The following is a 17,998-nucleotide window of genomic DNA, read 5'->3' as shown; positions in this document are numbered from 1 at the left end:
AACGTGAACCTTCATACGAAATTTTTTGTCATAGGCTGTAGTACCCATTACGAACTTTAAATACGAAGTTTGTTACAATTCCGATGTATAATGTCAAAAAAATTTTTGTCATAGACTGTAGTACCCATTACGAACTTCAAATATGAAATTTTAAATAATTCCGATAAATAAGGTCGCTAAAATCATGAAAATACCGAATATCGGGAGGTACCGTTATATGGGGGCTATACGAAAACGTGAGCCGAAATGACCCCTTTACGAACTTAACCTGCATATGTATGCAAAATTTTAGCCTTCTATAACAATTCGTTCGAAAAATAGCGTAATTACAACAGAATGACGGACAGACATACAGGCGGACATCGCTAGATCGGATTAGAATTTTACGCTGGTCTAGAATATATATACTTTGTAGGGTCTATTATGAATATTTCACAAACGGAATGACAATGCTAATATACCCTGCATAGAAAAAATTGAAAAGTGGCGCCTAGTTTAACAAAATCAATGTGAGGTATTTAATTAAAGGCTTACATTTGAAATATCAACTATAAACCATAGACCTTTGATTTTGGTGTTTTGAAGGTCTCGGATTCCTGAATATCCTGTAATTTGATGTTTTAAATTATCAAAGAATACAAAAAATCATCGTTGAATAAAAATTACAAAAAATACGAAAAATTTTTCAATGTCGGCCATCGTTTCGATAGTGTTTGAAGTAATGGCGACTAACGTAAACCAATCGAATCAAAACTTAGTCTTATTACCCAGTAATGTAACCAAATCCTAATAAAATTCATCTAAGTGAATTAGAATATAAAAGTATTGGACAAAGGGAAACAAATTTAGAAAAAGATCCCAAATCTCATTACCTCGAAGAAGCATTTAAGACAAATGGCGCCCAATGTAAAAAAATGAAAGTAGAGTATCAAATCAAGTTTTTTAATAATTTTTCAGGAACAATGGCGAACATAAAAAAAAAAATATATGGTTCAAAATCTCCAATGGGAATTCGAATATTGAGGCATTGATGACCACGGGAAACAAATTTTAAACTCGAAGAAGAATTTAGGAAAGTCATCCTTTGAAATAGAACCCATTTCTGAAAAATATTGAAAAAATTACATATTTCGAATTGAAATCTAGTTGTATTTCTGCCAAATCAATGTAAAATTTAGAAACTTAATTGCTCGTAATGTTATAGCGTCGAAAAAAAAAATTTGGCGCCCAACGCCACTTTTATGGAAAAAAGAAAGAGAATATAGAAAAAAATGGCGCCCAATATAACAAAATCTAACTCGAGTGTTACATCAATTCAGAAAAGGTCAGTAGATAAGGCTTCATTGGAATAAAGAGTCAAGAAATGTGAAAACATTCAAAAGCGGCCTACCTTTCGACATAAGTCCCACATGGAGAACCTGACGGTTTTAGGCGTGTTTTGTGGACCCCAGCTGCATTTTTACCAAAATTAATTGTAATTTTGAAAACCAAATAGGTATAACATATTTTTGCAAGAATATCCACCAAACAACGTTAATTTGTAGAAATATATGTTTTAAAGGTCCTAGCCACTCCATGGTTTAGTAAATATGATATTCAACATTTTTAGAAATTTTGGCTCATAGCTCATGTAGTGGTTTCCCCCTAAATGTTAGATATTTTTAAGCCATCTAATTTACCCATGGTGAAGGTTACTTCGCCAGGCCTAGCTAGCAAGTCAGGAAGTTTAAGTTGTTGTGATAATTATATGTGTACTGTACGCAGGACGTGTACGGAATGCAATAAGCGCACTTTGAAAAGAATCGGAGAAAATTTCACATTTCATGCTTTGTGAGAGAGGAACCTGTAGAAAGGTTAATGGTATATTTTTGTTGTTATTTTTTTTTATTAATCTAGGTGGATTTGTTATATTCAATATTGACATTGATCAAAGGACGAAAGGTTCTACAAATACATTCCACATTCGGCTGAAGACAAGTAGTATCTGATTATTTTTGTTTTTTTTTTATGATCAGCAACTATTCTCACAAAAATTTACCATTTAAGCTGAATAAGTTACGCCTGCAAAGAAATCGTTTCATTTTTCAGCGATTTACTAATATCCCAGTCTATTATGCAAATTTTCAATAATACACTATTAATTACAGGGCTTATGTCTTTTCTGGCAACATTGTGCATTGAAAGTATTAAAGCAAATTACGCAACCAAATACCAATTTATGCCTATGCAAGCAAGCATTTCATTTAAAACCACTGTTTAAATGGTTTACCTCTAAACTAGCTTTAAGTGTGCGCTTAAGTAAGCAATGCATCCGCGCCGTAGGAGACCAAGTAACAAATGACATATGGTAATTTTTGAAAACAGTTTATAGCTATGCTTGTGCACATATACATACATATGCACTTTTAAATATACAAATGTTTGTAGGTATGCACAGAAATATTCTCATGATAAATGTTTGGTCATGTCCTGACTATAAATGTTCGCAAAGGAGGAAAAGTTTGAAGAAAGAACATTTTTTCTAGAGAAATGGGTCAAGGAATATGTCGCAGCAGGAAAAAGAAGGGAAACATGCACAAGCTGAATAATGCTTGAAAATATTTCTGCATAACAATTGAATATGTCAACATTATTATAGCTGTTTGCGGAACAATTTTCTGTAATCAGACAGCCAAGTTATGTTCACCAAAAGAACTTGAGTGCTTTCGTGGGCAACAGGGAGAAATTGAATGGAAGATGACAAAAAAACAAGGAATTTAATTGCAGGGAACAGATTGTCGGAGCCGAGTAGGGGTATAAGAAATCAAAATTATCATAAAGGCAGACATTTAAAAAAATATATTTGACGAAAAAATTTAGAAAAAAGTAAAAAATCCGCGTTTCTCGCATTGAGACTCCTTGCGAGAAATATTTAAAAAATCCACGTTTGATATTCACATAGTCCTTAAAAATATATTTAAAAATTCCAAGTTTGATACCCTGATAGTCCTTCAAAAATACATCTAAAAATGCACATTTGATAGTCCTTAAAAATATTTACAAAGACCACGATCGAAACATTGATAGTCCTTAAAAAATATTTAAAAAATTAAATTTAAAAAATATATTTAGTCTTTCAAAAATATATTTAAAAATATATACTTAGTCCGTAAAAAATAGACCAAAAAAACCACGCTAAGTCTTTAAAATTTTGTTTTCAAAATTGAATTTAAAAAATATATTTAGTTCTTAAAAATATATTTCAAAAATATATGTAGTCAGTAAAAATATGTTTAAGAAATATATTTAGTCCTTAAAAATATATTTAAAAATATATTTAGTTCTTAAAAAATATTTTTAAAAAATATATTTAGTCTTTAAAAATATATTTAGTCATTAGAAAAATATTTTAGAAGTCCAAAAAAAAAAGTTTAGAACATCCATTTTGAGCTCTTAAACAATATTTTAAAAATAAAAATATTTTTATCCTTGAAAAATGTTTTTTAAAAAATCCAGGAATTGTCCTTAAAATGGTTTAAAAAGCCCAGGTATTGTCCTTAAAAATATTTAAAAAATCCAGGTATTGTCCTTAAAAATATTTAAAAAATCCACGTTTAGTCCTTAAAAATATATTTAAAAATCCTATTTTAGTCCTTAAAAATATTTAAAAAATCCACGTTTAGTCCTTAAAAATATATTTAAAAATCCTATTTTAGTCCTTAAAAAATATTTAAAAAATCCACGTTTAGTCCTTAAAAATATATTTAAAAATCCAATTTTAGTCCTTTAAAAATATCCAATTTTAGTCCTTAAAAAATATATTTAAAAAATCCAATTTTAGTCCTTAAAAATATATTTAAAAATCCAATTTTAGTCCTTAAAAATATATATTCAAAAATAAAGGAGTAGTCCTTAAAAAAATTATATTTAAAAAATTCGCGTTTGATACTCGGATAGTCCTTGAAAAATATATTATAAAAATCCACGTCTGATACTCTGAAGATCCTTGAAAAAATATATTTAAAAAATCCACGTTTAATACTCTGATAGTCCTTGAAAAAATATATTATAAAAATCCACGTCTGATACTCTGAAGATCCTTGAAAAAATATATTTAAAAAATCCACGTTTAAACCTCTGATAGTCCTTGAAAAAATATATTATAAAAATCCACGTCTGATACTCTGAAGATCCTTGAAAAAATATATTTAAAAAATCCACGTTTAATACTCTGATAGTCCTTGAAAAAATATATTTAAAAAATGCAAGTTTGATACTCTGATAGTCCTTGAAAAAAAAAACTGTTTAAAAAATCCACGTCTGATACTCTGACGGTCCTTGAGATATATATTTAAAAAACCCATGACTGGTACTCTGATGATCCCTGAAAAATATATTTAAAACCCCATGTCTGATACTCTGATGATCCTTGAAAAAATATATTTAAAAAATCCACGTTTGATGATCTGATGGTCCTTGAGAAATATATTTAAAAAACTCCTGACTTGTACTCTGATGATCCTTGAAAACATACATTTAAAAACCAACGTCTGATACTCTGATGATCCTTGAAAAAATATATTTAAAAAATCCGCGTTTGATACTCTGATGGTCCTTGAAAAAAATATATTTAAAAAATCCACGTTTGATACTCTGATAGCCCTTGGAAAAAATATATTTAAAAAATACACGTCCGATACTCTGATGGTCCTTGAAAAAAATATATTTAAAAAATCCACGTTTGATACTCTGATAGCCCTTGGAAAAAATATATTTAAAAAATCCACGTCTGATACTCTGATGATCCTTGAAAAAATATATTTAAAAAATCTACGTCTGATGCTCTGATGATCCTTGAAAAAATATATTTAAAAAATCCACGTCTGATACTCTGATGATCCTTGAAAAAATATATTTAAAAAATCTACGTCTGATACTCTGATGATCCTTGAAAACATATATTTAAAAAATCCACGTCTGATACCCTGATATTCCTTGGAAAAAAATACATTTAAAAAATCCACGTCTGATACTCTGATATTCCATGGAAAAAAAATACATTTAAAAAATCCCCGTCTGATACTCTGATGATCCTTGAAAATATATATTTAAAAAATCCACTTCTGATACCCTGATATTCCTTGGAAAAAAATACATTTAAAAAATCCACTTCTGATACCCTGATATTCCTTGGAAAAAAATACATTTAAAAAATCCACGTCTGATACTCAGATATTCCTTGGGAAAAAATACATTTAAAAAATCCACGTCTGATACTCTGATATTCCTTGAAACAAAAAATACATTTAAAAAATCCACGTCTGATACTCTGATATTCCTTGGAAAAAAATACATTTAAAAAATCCACATCTGATACTCTGATGATCCTTGAAAATATATATTTAAAAAATCCACGTCTGATACCCTGATGATCCTTGAAAATATATATTCAAAAAAATCCACGTCTGATACTCTGATGATCCTCAAAAAATATATTTAAGAAATCCACGTCTGATACTCTGATGATCCTTGAAAAAATATATTTAAAAAATCTCCGTCTGATACTCTGATGATCCTTGAAAACATATATTTAAAGAATCCACGTCTGATACTCTGATGGTCCTTGAAAAAATATATTTAATAAATCCACGTTTGATACTCTGTTGATTTAAAAAAAAATATATTTAAAAATCTACGTTTGATACTCTGATAGTCCTTAGAAGAAATATATTTAAAAAATCCACGACTGATACTCGGATAGTTTCTTCGAAAATATTTTAAAAATCCACGTTTGATAGTCCTTGAAAATGTATACAAAAAATCCTGTGTGGAACTTTAATAGTCCTTAAAAGATATTCAAGTTTTTTACTTCAATAAAATTTCTTAAAAAATCATTTCGAAAGTCATGATAATTTTGTCAGAATATTTTAAATTATTTCTATTTTTTTCTTTTTCAAAAAATTCCAATAATTTTCTAATTCTTGAATTTTATTTTTGTTACAGATGTCAATGCAAAAATTAACCGATGCCACAAATTCCGGTTATGTTAGCTCAGAAGAAACAGATTCACTACTAGTCTCGCAAACACCCAAATGCAAGTCTTCGGTATTAAGACAACTCAAAATGAATTCAGCTAATGGACCAACAACGAATAACATGACTTCCACAGCGTCACAGAAGCCCACACTGATACGACAGGATCGCACTTCCACATATCTAACGAGTCCCCAACTGTCGCAGCAAACCCGTTTGGGTTCGGATGACAGCGATCGCGATGGTGGCGGAAGTTGTCGCATAGCCGACGAAGATGTCGAGCAGGGGCTTCGGACGGCCACAGTGCCTGACATAGAAGTGTATCAAGAGGACCAAGATTACAATCAGAATCAGAATCAAAATCATCAGCAACAGCAGTTGTCTTCATCTGCGCCCACAACCTCCATACAAACACAACAACATCAGCAGCAGCAACAACAACAACAGCCAACTAGCAAGCTGCAACAACAACCAACCATATCAATAACGAATTTAAACAACTCGTATCCGGACAACAATGCGAGCACCACCAACTTGGGAACATCCTCATATCAGAATCTTTCATCCAATCCATTGTCTCCGAGTGCCCAAAATCGTTGTCGTGCCTGCAGAAACTGCAGCCGACGTGCCTCAACCACACCCATATCGACCACAGGTCACATGGATCGTTCAACGTCACGCGATAGTGTCAAAAGTGCCTTTCAACAAGGAAATCTGGGTGGTTCCCTCGTCGTCTATGGCGGCTCGAATAATGCCCTGCCTCACAATGTGCCCCCGGTTTTGGTAACCTCCTCGCCCACAAATGGTTCGCGTATCATACGCCAAAGTTCCCAGCCAGAATCGAGCACAAGTGGTGTTTGCTGCGGGGCCCACAGCACCTGCGGTCATTCTCATACCGTGCCTAATGTCTCTCTCAAACAGTTGCGCTCCACAGAAACTGATGGCATAGCTGGTATTGCGGCCGATTCGTTGCGTATCAACGGAGGCATGAGACCCTTCAAACAGGTGAGTCTTTTCGAACGTAATTTTTAAAGCATATTTTATTTATTTTTTTAAATTAAATTATTCTGACCCCCTCTAAAATATGAATGAAAACCCAATCACTTTCCCGATGTTGTCAAAACTTTTCCATTTTATCTTCTTTGACAAATGAATGTGAAGTGTGATGTTTATATTGTGCGAACATTTTTATAAATTGTTTGACATATTTCCGAGCACCTTCTTCTATCACTACTTTTCTTCCTTAACACTGTGAAAGTTTTACTTTTGAAACCAAATTTCAGATGTAATATGAAGTGCAGGTTTGAAGATCAGATTTGAGGACAAGATTCAATGGAAAATCTATTGAAAATTTAGGGTTCTTTACCCAAAGAGCGTTAAAAGCTTCCATATGCAAACGAGCTGCTACAGCTATTCTCGCTATAGAAGAGTGGTTACAGGTCTTCTAGCCATAGAAGAGCTGTTACAGGTCTTCTAGCCATAGAAGAGCTGTTACAGCTATTCTAGCCATAAAAGAGCTGTTACAGCTATTCTAGCTATAGAAGAGCTGTTACAGCTATTCTAACCACAGAAGAGCTATTATAGTTCTTCTAACCACAGAAGAGCTGTTACAGGTTACAGCTTCTAGCAATAGAAGAGCTGTTACAGCTATTCTAGCTATAGAAGAGCTGTTACAGCTATTCTAGCCATAGAAGAGCTGTTACAGCTATTCTAGCTATAGAAGAGCTGTTACAGCTATTCTAGCTATAGAAGAGCTGTTACAGCTATTCTAGCTATAGAAGAGCTGTTACAGCTATTCTAACCACAGAAGAGCTGTTACAGCTATTCTAGCTATAGAAGAGCTGTTACAGCTATTCTAACCACAGAAGAGCTATTATAGTTCTTCTAACCACAGAAGAGCTGTTACAGGTTACAGCTTCTAACAATAGAAGAGCTGTTACAGCTATTCTAGCCACAGAAGAGCTGTTACAGCTATTCTAGCTATAGAAGAGCTGTTACAGCTATTCTTGCCACAGAAGAGCTATTATAGTTCTTCTAACCACAGAAGAGCTGTTACAGCTTCTAGAAGAGCTGTTGACGCTCTTCTAGCCATAGAAGAGCTGTTGAAGCTCTTCTACCCATAGAAGAGGTGTTACAGCTATTCTAGCCATAGAAGAGGTGTTACAGCTATTCTAGCCATACAAGAGCCGTTGACAGTCTTCTAGCCATAGAAGAGCCTTTGACGCTCTTCTAGCCATATATGAGCGGGTGAAGCTCTTCTAGCCATAGAAGAGGTGTTCCAGCTATTCTAGCCATACAAGAGCCGTTGACACTCTTCTAGCCATAGAAGAGCTGTTAACGCTCTTCTAACCATAGAAGAGCTGTTGACGCTCTTCCAGCCATAGAAGAGCTGTTGACGCTCTTCCAGCCATAGAAGAGCTGTTGACGCTCTTCTAGCCATAGACGAGCTGTTGACGCTCTTCTAGCCATAGACGAGCTGTTGACGCTATTCTAGCCATAGACGAGCTGTTAACGCTCTTCCAGCCATAGAAGAGCTGTTGACGCTCTTCCAGCGATAGAAGAGCTGTTGACGCTCTTCCAGCGATAGAAGAGCTGTTGACGCTCTTCCAGCCATAGAAGAGCTGTTGACGCTCTTCTAGCCATAGACGAACTGTTGACGCTCTTCTAGCCATAGACGAGCTGTTGACGGTCTTCTAGCCATAGACGAGCTGTTGACGCTCTTTTAACCATAGAAAAGCTGTTGAAGCTCTTCAATCCATAGAAGAGCTGTTGACGCTCTTCTAGCCATTGAAGAGCTGTTGACGCTTTTCTAGCCATTGAAGAGCTCTTGACGCTCTTCTAGCCATTGAAGAGCTCTTGACGCTCTTCTATACATAGAAGAGCTGTTGACGCTCTTCTATACATAGAAGAGCTGTTGACGCTCTTCTATACATAGAAGAGCTGTTGATGCTCTTCTATACATAGTAGAGCTGTTGACGCTCTTCTATACATAGAAGAGCTGTTGACGCTCGTCTATACATAGAAGAGCTGTTGAAGCTCTTCTATACATAGAAGAGCTGTTGACGCTCGTCTATACATAGAAGAGCTGTTGACGCTCGTCTATACATAGAAGAGCTGTTGACGCTCGTCTATACATAGAAGAGCTGTTGACGCTCTTCTATACATAGAAGAGCTGCTGACGCTCTTCTATCCATACAAGAGCTATCGACGCTCTTCTATACATAGAAGAGCTGCTGACGCTCTTCTATCCATACAAGAGCTATCGACGCTCTTCTATCCATACCAGAGCTATCGACGCTCTTCTCTCCATAAAAGAGCTATCGACGCTCTTCTATCCATACAAGAGCTATCGACGCTCTTCTATCCATACAAAAGCTATCGACGCTCTTCTATCCATACAAGAGCTATTGACGCTCTTCTATCCATACAAGAGTTATCGACGCTCTTCTATCCATAGAAGAGCTGTTGAAGCTCATCTATCTATAAAAGAGCCGTTGAAGCTCTTCTATCCATAGTAGAGCTGATGAAGCCCTTTCATCCATAGAAGAGCTATTTGAGCTCTTCTATCCATAGAAGAGTTGCTGACGCTCTTGTAGCCATAGAAGAGCTGCTGACGCTCTTCTAGCCATAGAAGAGCTGCTGACGCTCTTCTAGCCATAGAAGAACTATCGACGCTTTTCTATCCAGTGAAGAGTTATCGACGCTCTTCTAGTCATAGAAGAGCTGTTGAAGCCGTTTTACCCATAGAAGAGCTTTTAAAGATCTTTAAAGATGAGCTCTTGAAGCGCTTCTATCCATATAAGAGCTCTTCAATGCATATAAAAACTCTCCTATCGATTCAAAAATTACTATATCCACTTTTCAATTACATCTGAGATTGGTTCTACAAATATTTACTATTTTGCCTTCATTTTATATATATATATATATATATATATATATATATATATATATATATATATATATATATATATATATATGTACCCAACTGGTATTTTGTGGCCCTGTTTTCCAATGTCAAAATTTTATTTTTCTCTTATCTGCAGTAATATATTTTATAATCCTTATGCGAATATAAAACATCACTTACTTTTCAAAATCCCCATAATTACTGTCCTCCAACTTATCGAAAAGAATCAAACAAACTTACAATTATTCAACTCTCCATGGCACAATGTTAAACATGAGAAACAACCTTAATTTATACTACCTTGGTAATTACTATGTAAATTATCAGTCCCATAAAAAAAAAAACAAAAAAACTTTTATTTTTTTCATTGACCCCAATTCCTTTGTGAACGCCGCCCTGCCAGTTCATTAAATGGCTATTTAACACAAAACTTTGTTTATTAACTTTGTTCTAATTTTATTCTGCTAAACATTAAACTTAAACTCTCTTAACATTAAACAACAATAACAACACATTTAACTACTTAAAACATATTTTCCTTTAGGGTGTCCTACTAATGCCTCGTACATTGTCCGAAAGCCGAAAATTGCGACTTAGAAGAGCTTTTACTGAGGCCACACATGAATCACTGCAATGCTCGAAAATGGTATTTAAATTTTGTGAAACAAAACTAAACCCACCACCCAGTTGACCCCTCAAAGTCCCCCCAAAACAAAATAATAACGAAACACTTTACCTCCCTGCCAGCAAAATAAAAGCAATTTACCCCTTTGAAGATTGTTAGATGAAAGCACTGTTCTGTTTTGGCGACCCTCCACTCCAATTAGCCCTGCATTTCACATTTTAGAAAAAAACTGCTACAGCTTGCTTTACCGTATTAATTGAAAATTTGCAAAAGATTTATCATTATTGCTTTTTTTTTATTTTTTTTTTTTTTTTAATTAAGGAATCTATTTATTTATTAATTTAAATTCTTAATAGATTAAGGTAGGCAGTGATATCAATTATATGATAAATATTTCTTGAGATTTTTGTGGCACTGGTATCAAATTTGAAATTTTGGAACACTATCTCCTTTAAGTTACAAGGTCTTTTAACCACCCTTTTTTATTATTTCCATAAATGTTGTAAAACTTCATCACATGATGAAGTGTATATGTAATTTCTTAATTAAAATAATCAGAAACTTGATATCCATAAAATTCCATGACTATTTAAAAATTTCCGTTTGTGCAACTTACTCCATGACTGCTTGTATGAGATCTGTTATATAAGATTTAGTGCTAGGTGTACCGTTTGAATATCATCTTCTTTTAGAATCTGATGCATGGTAATGCTGAAGTGTAATAAACAATTTATCTGGCATATCTATTGACATTGCTAGGCCCAGGGAGGCGATATGCTTACGTTCCGACTGCTTCGTATTGTAACCGATTAAGAAAATCCAATGTTTAAGGAGAGAAGGGATTTCGAAACTATTAACTACTTATTCCTTTTAAGAAGACTGTGTTAGTAAGTTGATATGTAAGTAGTAACGAAAGCCAACAATTGGTTAGGAGCTATAGCTATATCTGAACAGATTTATACCAATATGACGTACTTGTTTCTAGGCTGTCGTTTCAGTCGTCCGATGTGGAATTACATTACGAATTTTGTGCACCATCAACGTGAAATTGCGTGAAGATTTAAGTAGGAGTTATATCCGAAACGGAACCGATCTTCACAAATTTTGGCAAAGATATTTCTAAGCTGTATGTGATATCTTGTACCGGTTTGGGCGCTTTATGTATAAAATTGTTTTAAATGTATATATGGAAGCTATAGCTACATCTGAACAAATTTTCACCAATATTGACTTATTCGTTTGTAGAAAAAAATGCAAAAAAAATCCATCCAATTTGGGCTGATTTTAAGATCATCTTTATCGGAGTTATATTCAAATCTGAGTCAATCTCGACAGATTTTTACATAGGTATTTCTAAGCTTTGTTAAATATTTTGTATCGAAATCATTATTATGAAGGGCAAATTATGGAATTGGTATCGATTTTAACCAAATTTGGCACCGTTCAGGCACCGTTCATATATTACGCATTTAGTGCACAATAAACGTCAACTCGGGCGAAGATAAATATGGGAGTGATTTTTACTAAATTCAATAGCGCTTTAAACAATTTCAAGAGGCGCTTAAAACAATTTGTTATTTGAAAGGAGGTTATTGGGCCTTTTTTTAAGTATATGTTATAACAAGTAAGCAAGGGCTATGAACGCGCGGGGCCGACCATGTGATACCCTACAACACTACAATATATGGGAAAACCTCCTTAGATCCAACCCCATTTTTTTCGATTTTTTTATTTGAAACAATGTAATACAGTTCTGCACAAATGTTACCTTTGGTTTTGGCCAGGGCATTTGTCTTATGTTTACTCATCTCTGTCGAGCTAATTGGAATTCAAAACAATTACAGCGACTTCAAAATCAGCAAATTTTTAATATTTTGATTCATTTGAACCCCTAAATATACATTTCAAAACAATAGGCTTCTATTTGAAACCTAACTCTACCTCCATGCAAAATTTCGTAAGATTCGGACGATATGTGCGACTTCAATATAATACCCTTAACGCATAGTGTTGCAGGGTGCAAAAATATTAAAAAAATGTACAAATCAAAACATGAAAAAATCGCATGCGATAAAAATGTTTACAAAAAATATTCACTTTTTTTGGCATATTTTTGAGCAATTTTTTTATTCTGGCGAGAAACCATTCCGTATTGATGCGAATTTAATAAAAAAAAATAGTCCAGCGGTTCTTGACTTATAAGCGGAATAACCAAGATCGATTTATTTTATATATAGTTGTATCTATTTTGCTATATATCCCACATCTTGGTCATCAGCATCCTGTAGTGGTCAGAAGTGATCTTTTAAAGTTTTTTTTTTTTATTTATCCAGGATTAAAAATATTGGCGGTTTAGTGGAAATTGTCGTATATTTTGACACAAAAGTTATGGTTTATTTTACCCGCTTAGTAATGTCCGATGATCGTCCAAGTTGGTAGGCTTCTTCCCAGCTCTAAGTCCTAACTCCATGCCGCGTCGATTGGTTTATAATTGTGGGCTGTAGAGAAACAGCAAAATCAGATTTTTTCACATGCGTAATATGCACTCCAGAAGAATGATATTTGGTACCACATAACTTATGGAGCTCAAAAATATTTCTGTCAAATTTTGACATATCAGGTTGGGATATAGCTGACATATATAAATTTATCCAATATCAGGATTATTCTACATCAAATGACTAATATCAGTCCAAATGACCTGAATTTTGGCAATTCCGACTGAATTTATCCTAGAAAAAAGTATTTCAAATTTGGTAAAAATCCGTTCAGATATAGCTCCCATACATATGTTTCATCCTATTTGGGGCTTTAAGTATCTCACATGCATAATATGCACTCCACAACAATACCTGACATCGGATACAGCTCGAAAGTACATCTGCCAAATTCTATCGGTTCAGGTTTTTATATAGCTTCGGTATACATTTTCATCCGATTTTACGGTTATTGTCCACCATACAGCCAAAATTAGATAATTTTTTTCATATTCAACCGAATTATTCCAATAAGTATTTTTCATATAATTCGTATCGAAGTCACATCATGCATTATATAGTAATGTCATTAGGTACTAGAGATAAGAAAGCCTGCCTCAAATTTGTTGAAAATCGATTCAGAGTTGTATATAGTTCCCAAATTGTGAGTACTCTAAAGCCATGATACGCATTCAAATAAGGTTCGTAGTACTTAACAAAAATTCCCAGTATAATCTTTTGTTTGCTACGGCAGCTCTACTAAATACGCATAGTGGTGTAGGGTATCATATAGTCGGCCCGCCCAACTTTTGGCCTTTCCTTACTGGTTTACATTAGCTAGGGTATGTGAACTTTTCTTAAATGCTTTAAAGATTTAAATTCTTCAAGAATTGTTGCAAAATGGCCAGACTTAATCCTATTTATTAGTGGAGAACGATGGTAATGTTTACCAGGGGGTAAGGCAGGGAATACCTAGGTTTCGGAAAGAACCACTAATCCTCATCAGTTTCCTTGTTTTTTGTCTGGGATTTTCTCCCCAGAAGTTATTTTAAAAATACCTTCTCTGAGGAAAATCTTTTTTTACCCAAGTGACCCAAGTGAAGATCGTAAGCTCAATAGAAGAGGAACCAAAGAATTACATAAAACTAAAAGTCTTTTGGAAAATCTTCTAAATCTTACAACCGCACTTGTTGTTCGTTGTTTTTATAAAAACAACAATAAAGGGAATAAGCCTGACCATTTTGCAACAAGAAAATACTATGGTATCCCGAACAAACAAGCCAACACTGTTTTTTAAGAATTTGTTACTTTCAATAAAATTGTGTCCCTTACCATAGATAATTGTATTTTCAGTTTTATAATTTTATCTTTCAAATTTGAAATCAGTGCCTTACAGATAATCCAAGAATATTTATCATATATAAATCTCGAAAGCTTTGTTACTTGTTCCCAAAATGGCAAATTTTGAAATGTTGCACAAATTTAAGTAGTTCACGCCGTTATGTTTTTTTTTTGTTTTTGCTTTTCATTATACCTGCGAAGTTTGATCCAAAGTGAAAATTATTTTTTTAAGAGATTGAATCGATTTCGAAAATATTTGTTAAAGCATGTCTAATTATTTTTTTTAATTGAAATCTATTTTTTACAGAATTTTTATATTAATTCCTTGAAAAAAAAAATTTAAAAAATTAATAAATTTACACTATATTGAATATATATATTTGTCAAATAATAAATTTAATTTGTGAAAGCGAAAATCGCAAATATTATATTCTATTAAAATATTTCATAATTTTCAGTAATTACAATTTTGGGAGATAAGACCAAGTCCTATTGCTTAGACATACCATAGGATTTAAATTAATGCAAAATCATATATTAATATAATACGAGCATTTGCTGGTACATATTATTTGAATGTGGTATTGTGTATATATATATATATATAGAGTTGCCCCAAGATAGTCCAATCAAAGGAACCAGTTCTTAGTTTAGTCGACTCGGGTAGTTTGTATGGAAACTATGAGTATAGTGATATAAAATATATGAATCTTATCAAATCATGTTAAACAACTGGTGTACTGAAATATGAACTTGATTGATACAACTCCACATGAACATATAAAAGTGTAATAACATCTGTATTGTTCCCAATTCTTTAATGGTCCAATGAAAAGCTTTGTTGGTTCTAAATTGTAATTTTTCCCATGATCTACCTATAAAGAATTTTATGTAGTAAATGTACTTTAACTATTTATTATTATTTTTTTTTTTCTATCAAATATTCATTTTCTGACGATGATTTTCAGTTTTACTAATTCAAATTAACCTCATTGAATTGACATTAACAAAAAAACTCAACATATTGCAGAAAGTTCCCAAAACCATTTGTGAAAATCCACCACAGACAATAAGTACAATAGCTTTTTTTCGATTTAGCTAAAAATTTAGCTGTCGTTTGTATTCGGGCACACACAAATAGTTGTTAGTCATTGTATTTATTTGTTGAGGGGATTAAGAGAGAAAGAGAAAGAAAAAAAGCTTTTTTTCCGATTGTTTATAGTTTTATTTGTTTATTCTTTAGTTTAGCTATTCGCTGCCAGATGACGCTATGTTCCATCGAAATAAGACAACAATAAACAATAACAACAAAACCTCACACAAAGGATATTAATAACAATAATATTCAATCTATAGAAAAGCTACAAAGCCCGAAAAGCTTTGACGGCGGGTTATTTATGTCAGTGTGTGTGTGTGTGTACATGAATAATTAAAACAGAGGTGGCTACTTTGTAAGGGTGTGTGTGTGTGTCTGTGTTACAACAAAGCTAAATGCATGACTGAAAATAACCATAAATGACCGCTGAATAATAATTATACACACAAAGCCTTTTGAATTGCTTTATAAGCTTTAGGCTTTTGTTGTTTGTATTTAATAAGCTTTTCACCTCATAACAAGTTGGCGATACCACAAAGTGAATGGGTGTTAGACATTGTTTTTGAAATAGTGGCTGGGCGCTAATGTTATTAACCAAAAGAAGTTTTCGTAAATTTCGTGGTAATGGGGTTTTGAATGATAACAAAAATAATGCAGGACAAAAATAATTATAAAAAAATCCAGCAGATTATAAAAGTAGAGCTGGCATTTTTAAAGTTTGCATCGCAAAGTAACCTTAGCAGAAGAATATTAGAATTCCCACCTCCTTTTTAAATTTTCGGATTAAGATTTCTTGGAATCCGTTCATTAATGTTATATAGTGTCTTTGGAAATATTGCAAATAAAAACACGAGGATTATTTTGGTAAACATTTTTTGAAAATATGATTAAATCTCCATTTAAGTCAAAATATTATACAAAATTTTTAGTCATTAAAATCTACTGTAAGTCCTAGAAGACGTCAAAAGTCTAAATCTTACCAAAACGCCAAGAATTCATATTGAAAACACATTTTACGGTTAAAGCCGTACTTAATGTGAATTTGTGCAAGTCTCCAAAAAAGCAATAGTTTAGAAGAATGACGTCAAGGACAACAATATTCTACACCAAGCTTCACCATAAATTTCTAAAAAAAGAAATTAATTTTTTTACTTTCGAAGAACTTCATAGAAACACTTTCTGAGTCGATTTATGCATGTCAGTCCGACCTTCCATATATTCTTGTGAACAAAATTCAGGTAGCATATATTATCCGATTGAGATGAAATTTTGCAAACAATATTTGTTTGGCTCAGGGGCGAACCCTATTGAAATTGGTGATAATCGAATCAGATTTAGATATAACTCCCATATATATCTTCAACCGATTTCGGGTTAATTGTGCACCAAATGGCTAATATAAGTCCAAATTACAAGTAAATAAAATTTGGAGAAAATCGGTTCAGATATAGCTATAGCTCCCTCACATGCATAATATGCACTGCAGAAGAATGATATTTGGTACCGGACGTCAGATACTGCCCGGAAATACCTCTGTCAAATTTTATGGAGATCAGATCATATTAGGAAATAGCTCCCATATATATCTTTATCCGAATGGACCGAATTTTGGCATTTACGGCAGAATTCATCCTATAAACAAGTACTTGGAATTTGGTGTAAATCGGTTCAGACATATCTATAGTTCCCACATATATATTTCATCCGATTTGGGGTTTAAAGTTCTTCACGTACGTAATATGCATTCGACAACAATAGTCTTGGGTACCAGCTATCAGATACAGCTGGATACAGAAATACTGGCTAAGGTATTGTATCAAGATCGGTTAAGATTTGGATAAAACTCCTATATATATATATATCTTTGACCGATTTCGGGTTAATTGTGCACCAAATGGCCAAAATCAGTCCAGAAGTCCTGCATTTTGGTACATCCGACTGAATTCAGTCCAGAAGCAAGTACTTCTAATTCGGAGAAAATCGGTTCAGATATAGATATATCTCCCATATATATGTTTCATCCGATTTGGTGTTTAAGTCCCTTAAATTCTTAATATTCAATCGACATCAATGATATTTGAACCGATTTGAGAAAATCGGTTCATATATTTATGTTTCATCCGATTTGGTGTTTAAGTCCCTTAAATTAGTAATATGCATTCGACAACAATGATATTTGGTACCCGATATCTTATAAAGCTAGGAAATACCTTTGCGAAATTTTGTCGGGAACGGCTAAGATTTGGATATATATCCCTAATCCGATTTCGGTGTTATTGTGCAAATAATGGCTAATATCAGCCCAAATGGAGTGATTTTCGGGACGTACGTTTACATTTTGTGCAACTTGGCTCCGATATATATTTTATTAATATAATCCGTCTCCAAGTGATATCATGCACTCTATAGCACACTATAACTGTTCTAAATCCAAATGCAGATAGGTGGTATGATCTACTTCAAATGAATTCTTTTGTTACGGGAGCTCAACTAAATATGCATAGTGGTGTAGGGTATCATATAGCCGGCTCTTCCCG

The 17,998-nt window shown here is 33.3% G+C and overlaps 1 protein-coding gene across 15 annotated transcripts in view; it reads left to right on the top strand.

The window, feature by feature from the left end:
• The window catches only part of LOC101899720 (small conductance calcium-activated potassium channel protein), a 725,164-nt gene that overhangs the window by 265,506 nt on the left and 441,660 nt on the right, over window positions 1–17,998 (top strand). For 14 of the 15 annotated variants that reach the window (XM_059119190.1, XM_059119188.1, XM_059119185.1 and 11 more), the window contains 2 exons: window positions 5,983–7,017; window positions 10,467–10,568. In XM_059119190.1, the coding sequence (XP_058975173.1) occupies window positions 5,983–7,017; window positions 10,467–10,568 (1,137 nt within the window). The remainder of the gene's footprint in view (window positions 1–5,982; window positions 7,018–10,466; window positions 10,569–17,998) is intronic. The other variant, XM_059119189.1, reaches the window with a different exon arrangement.

Source organism: Musca domestica, unplaced genomic scaffold (assembly GCF_030504385.1).
Source record: "Musca domestica strain aabys unplaced genomic scaffold, Musca_domestica.polishedcontigs.V.1.1 14, whole genome shotgun sequence".
NCBI lineage: Eukaryota > Metazoa > Arthropoda > Insecta > Diptera > Muscidae > Musca > Musca domestica.
Note: the sequence above shows the minus strand (reverse complement) of the source record. Positions and strands in the feature narration are given on the sequence as shown.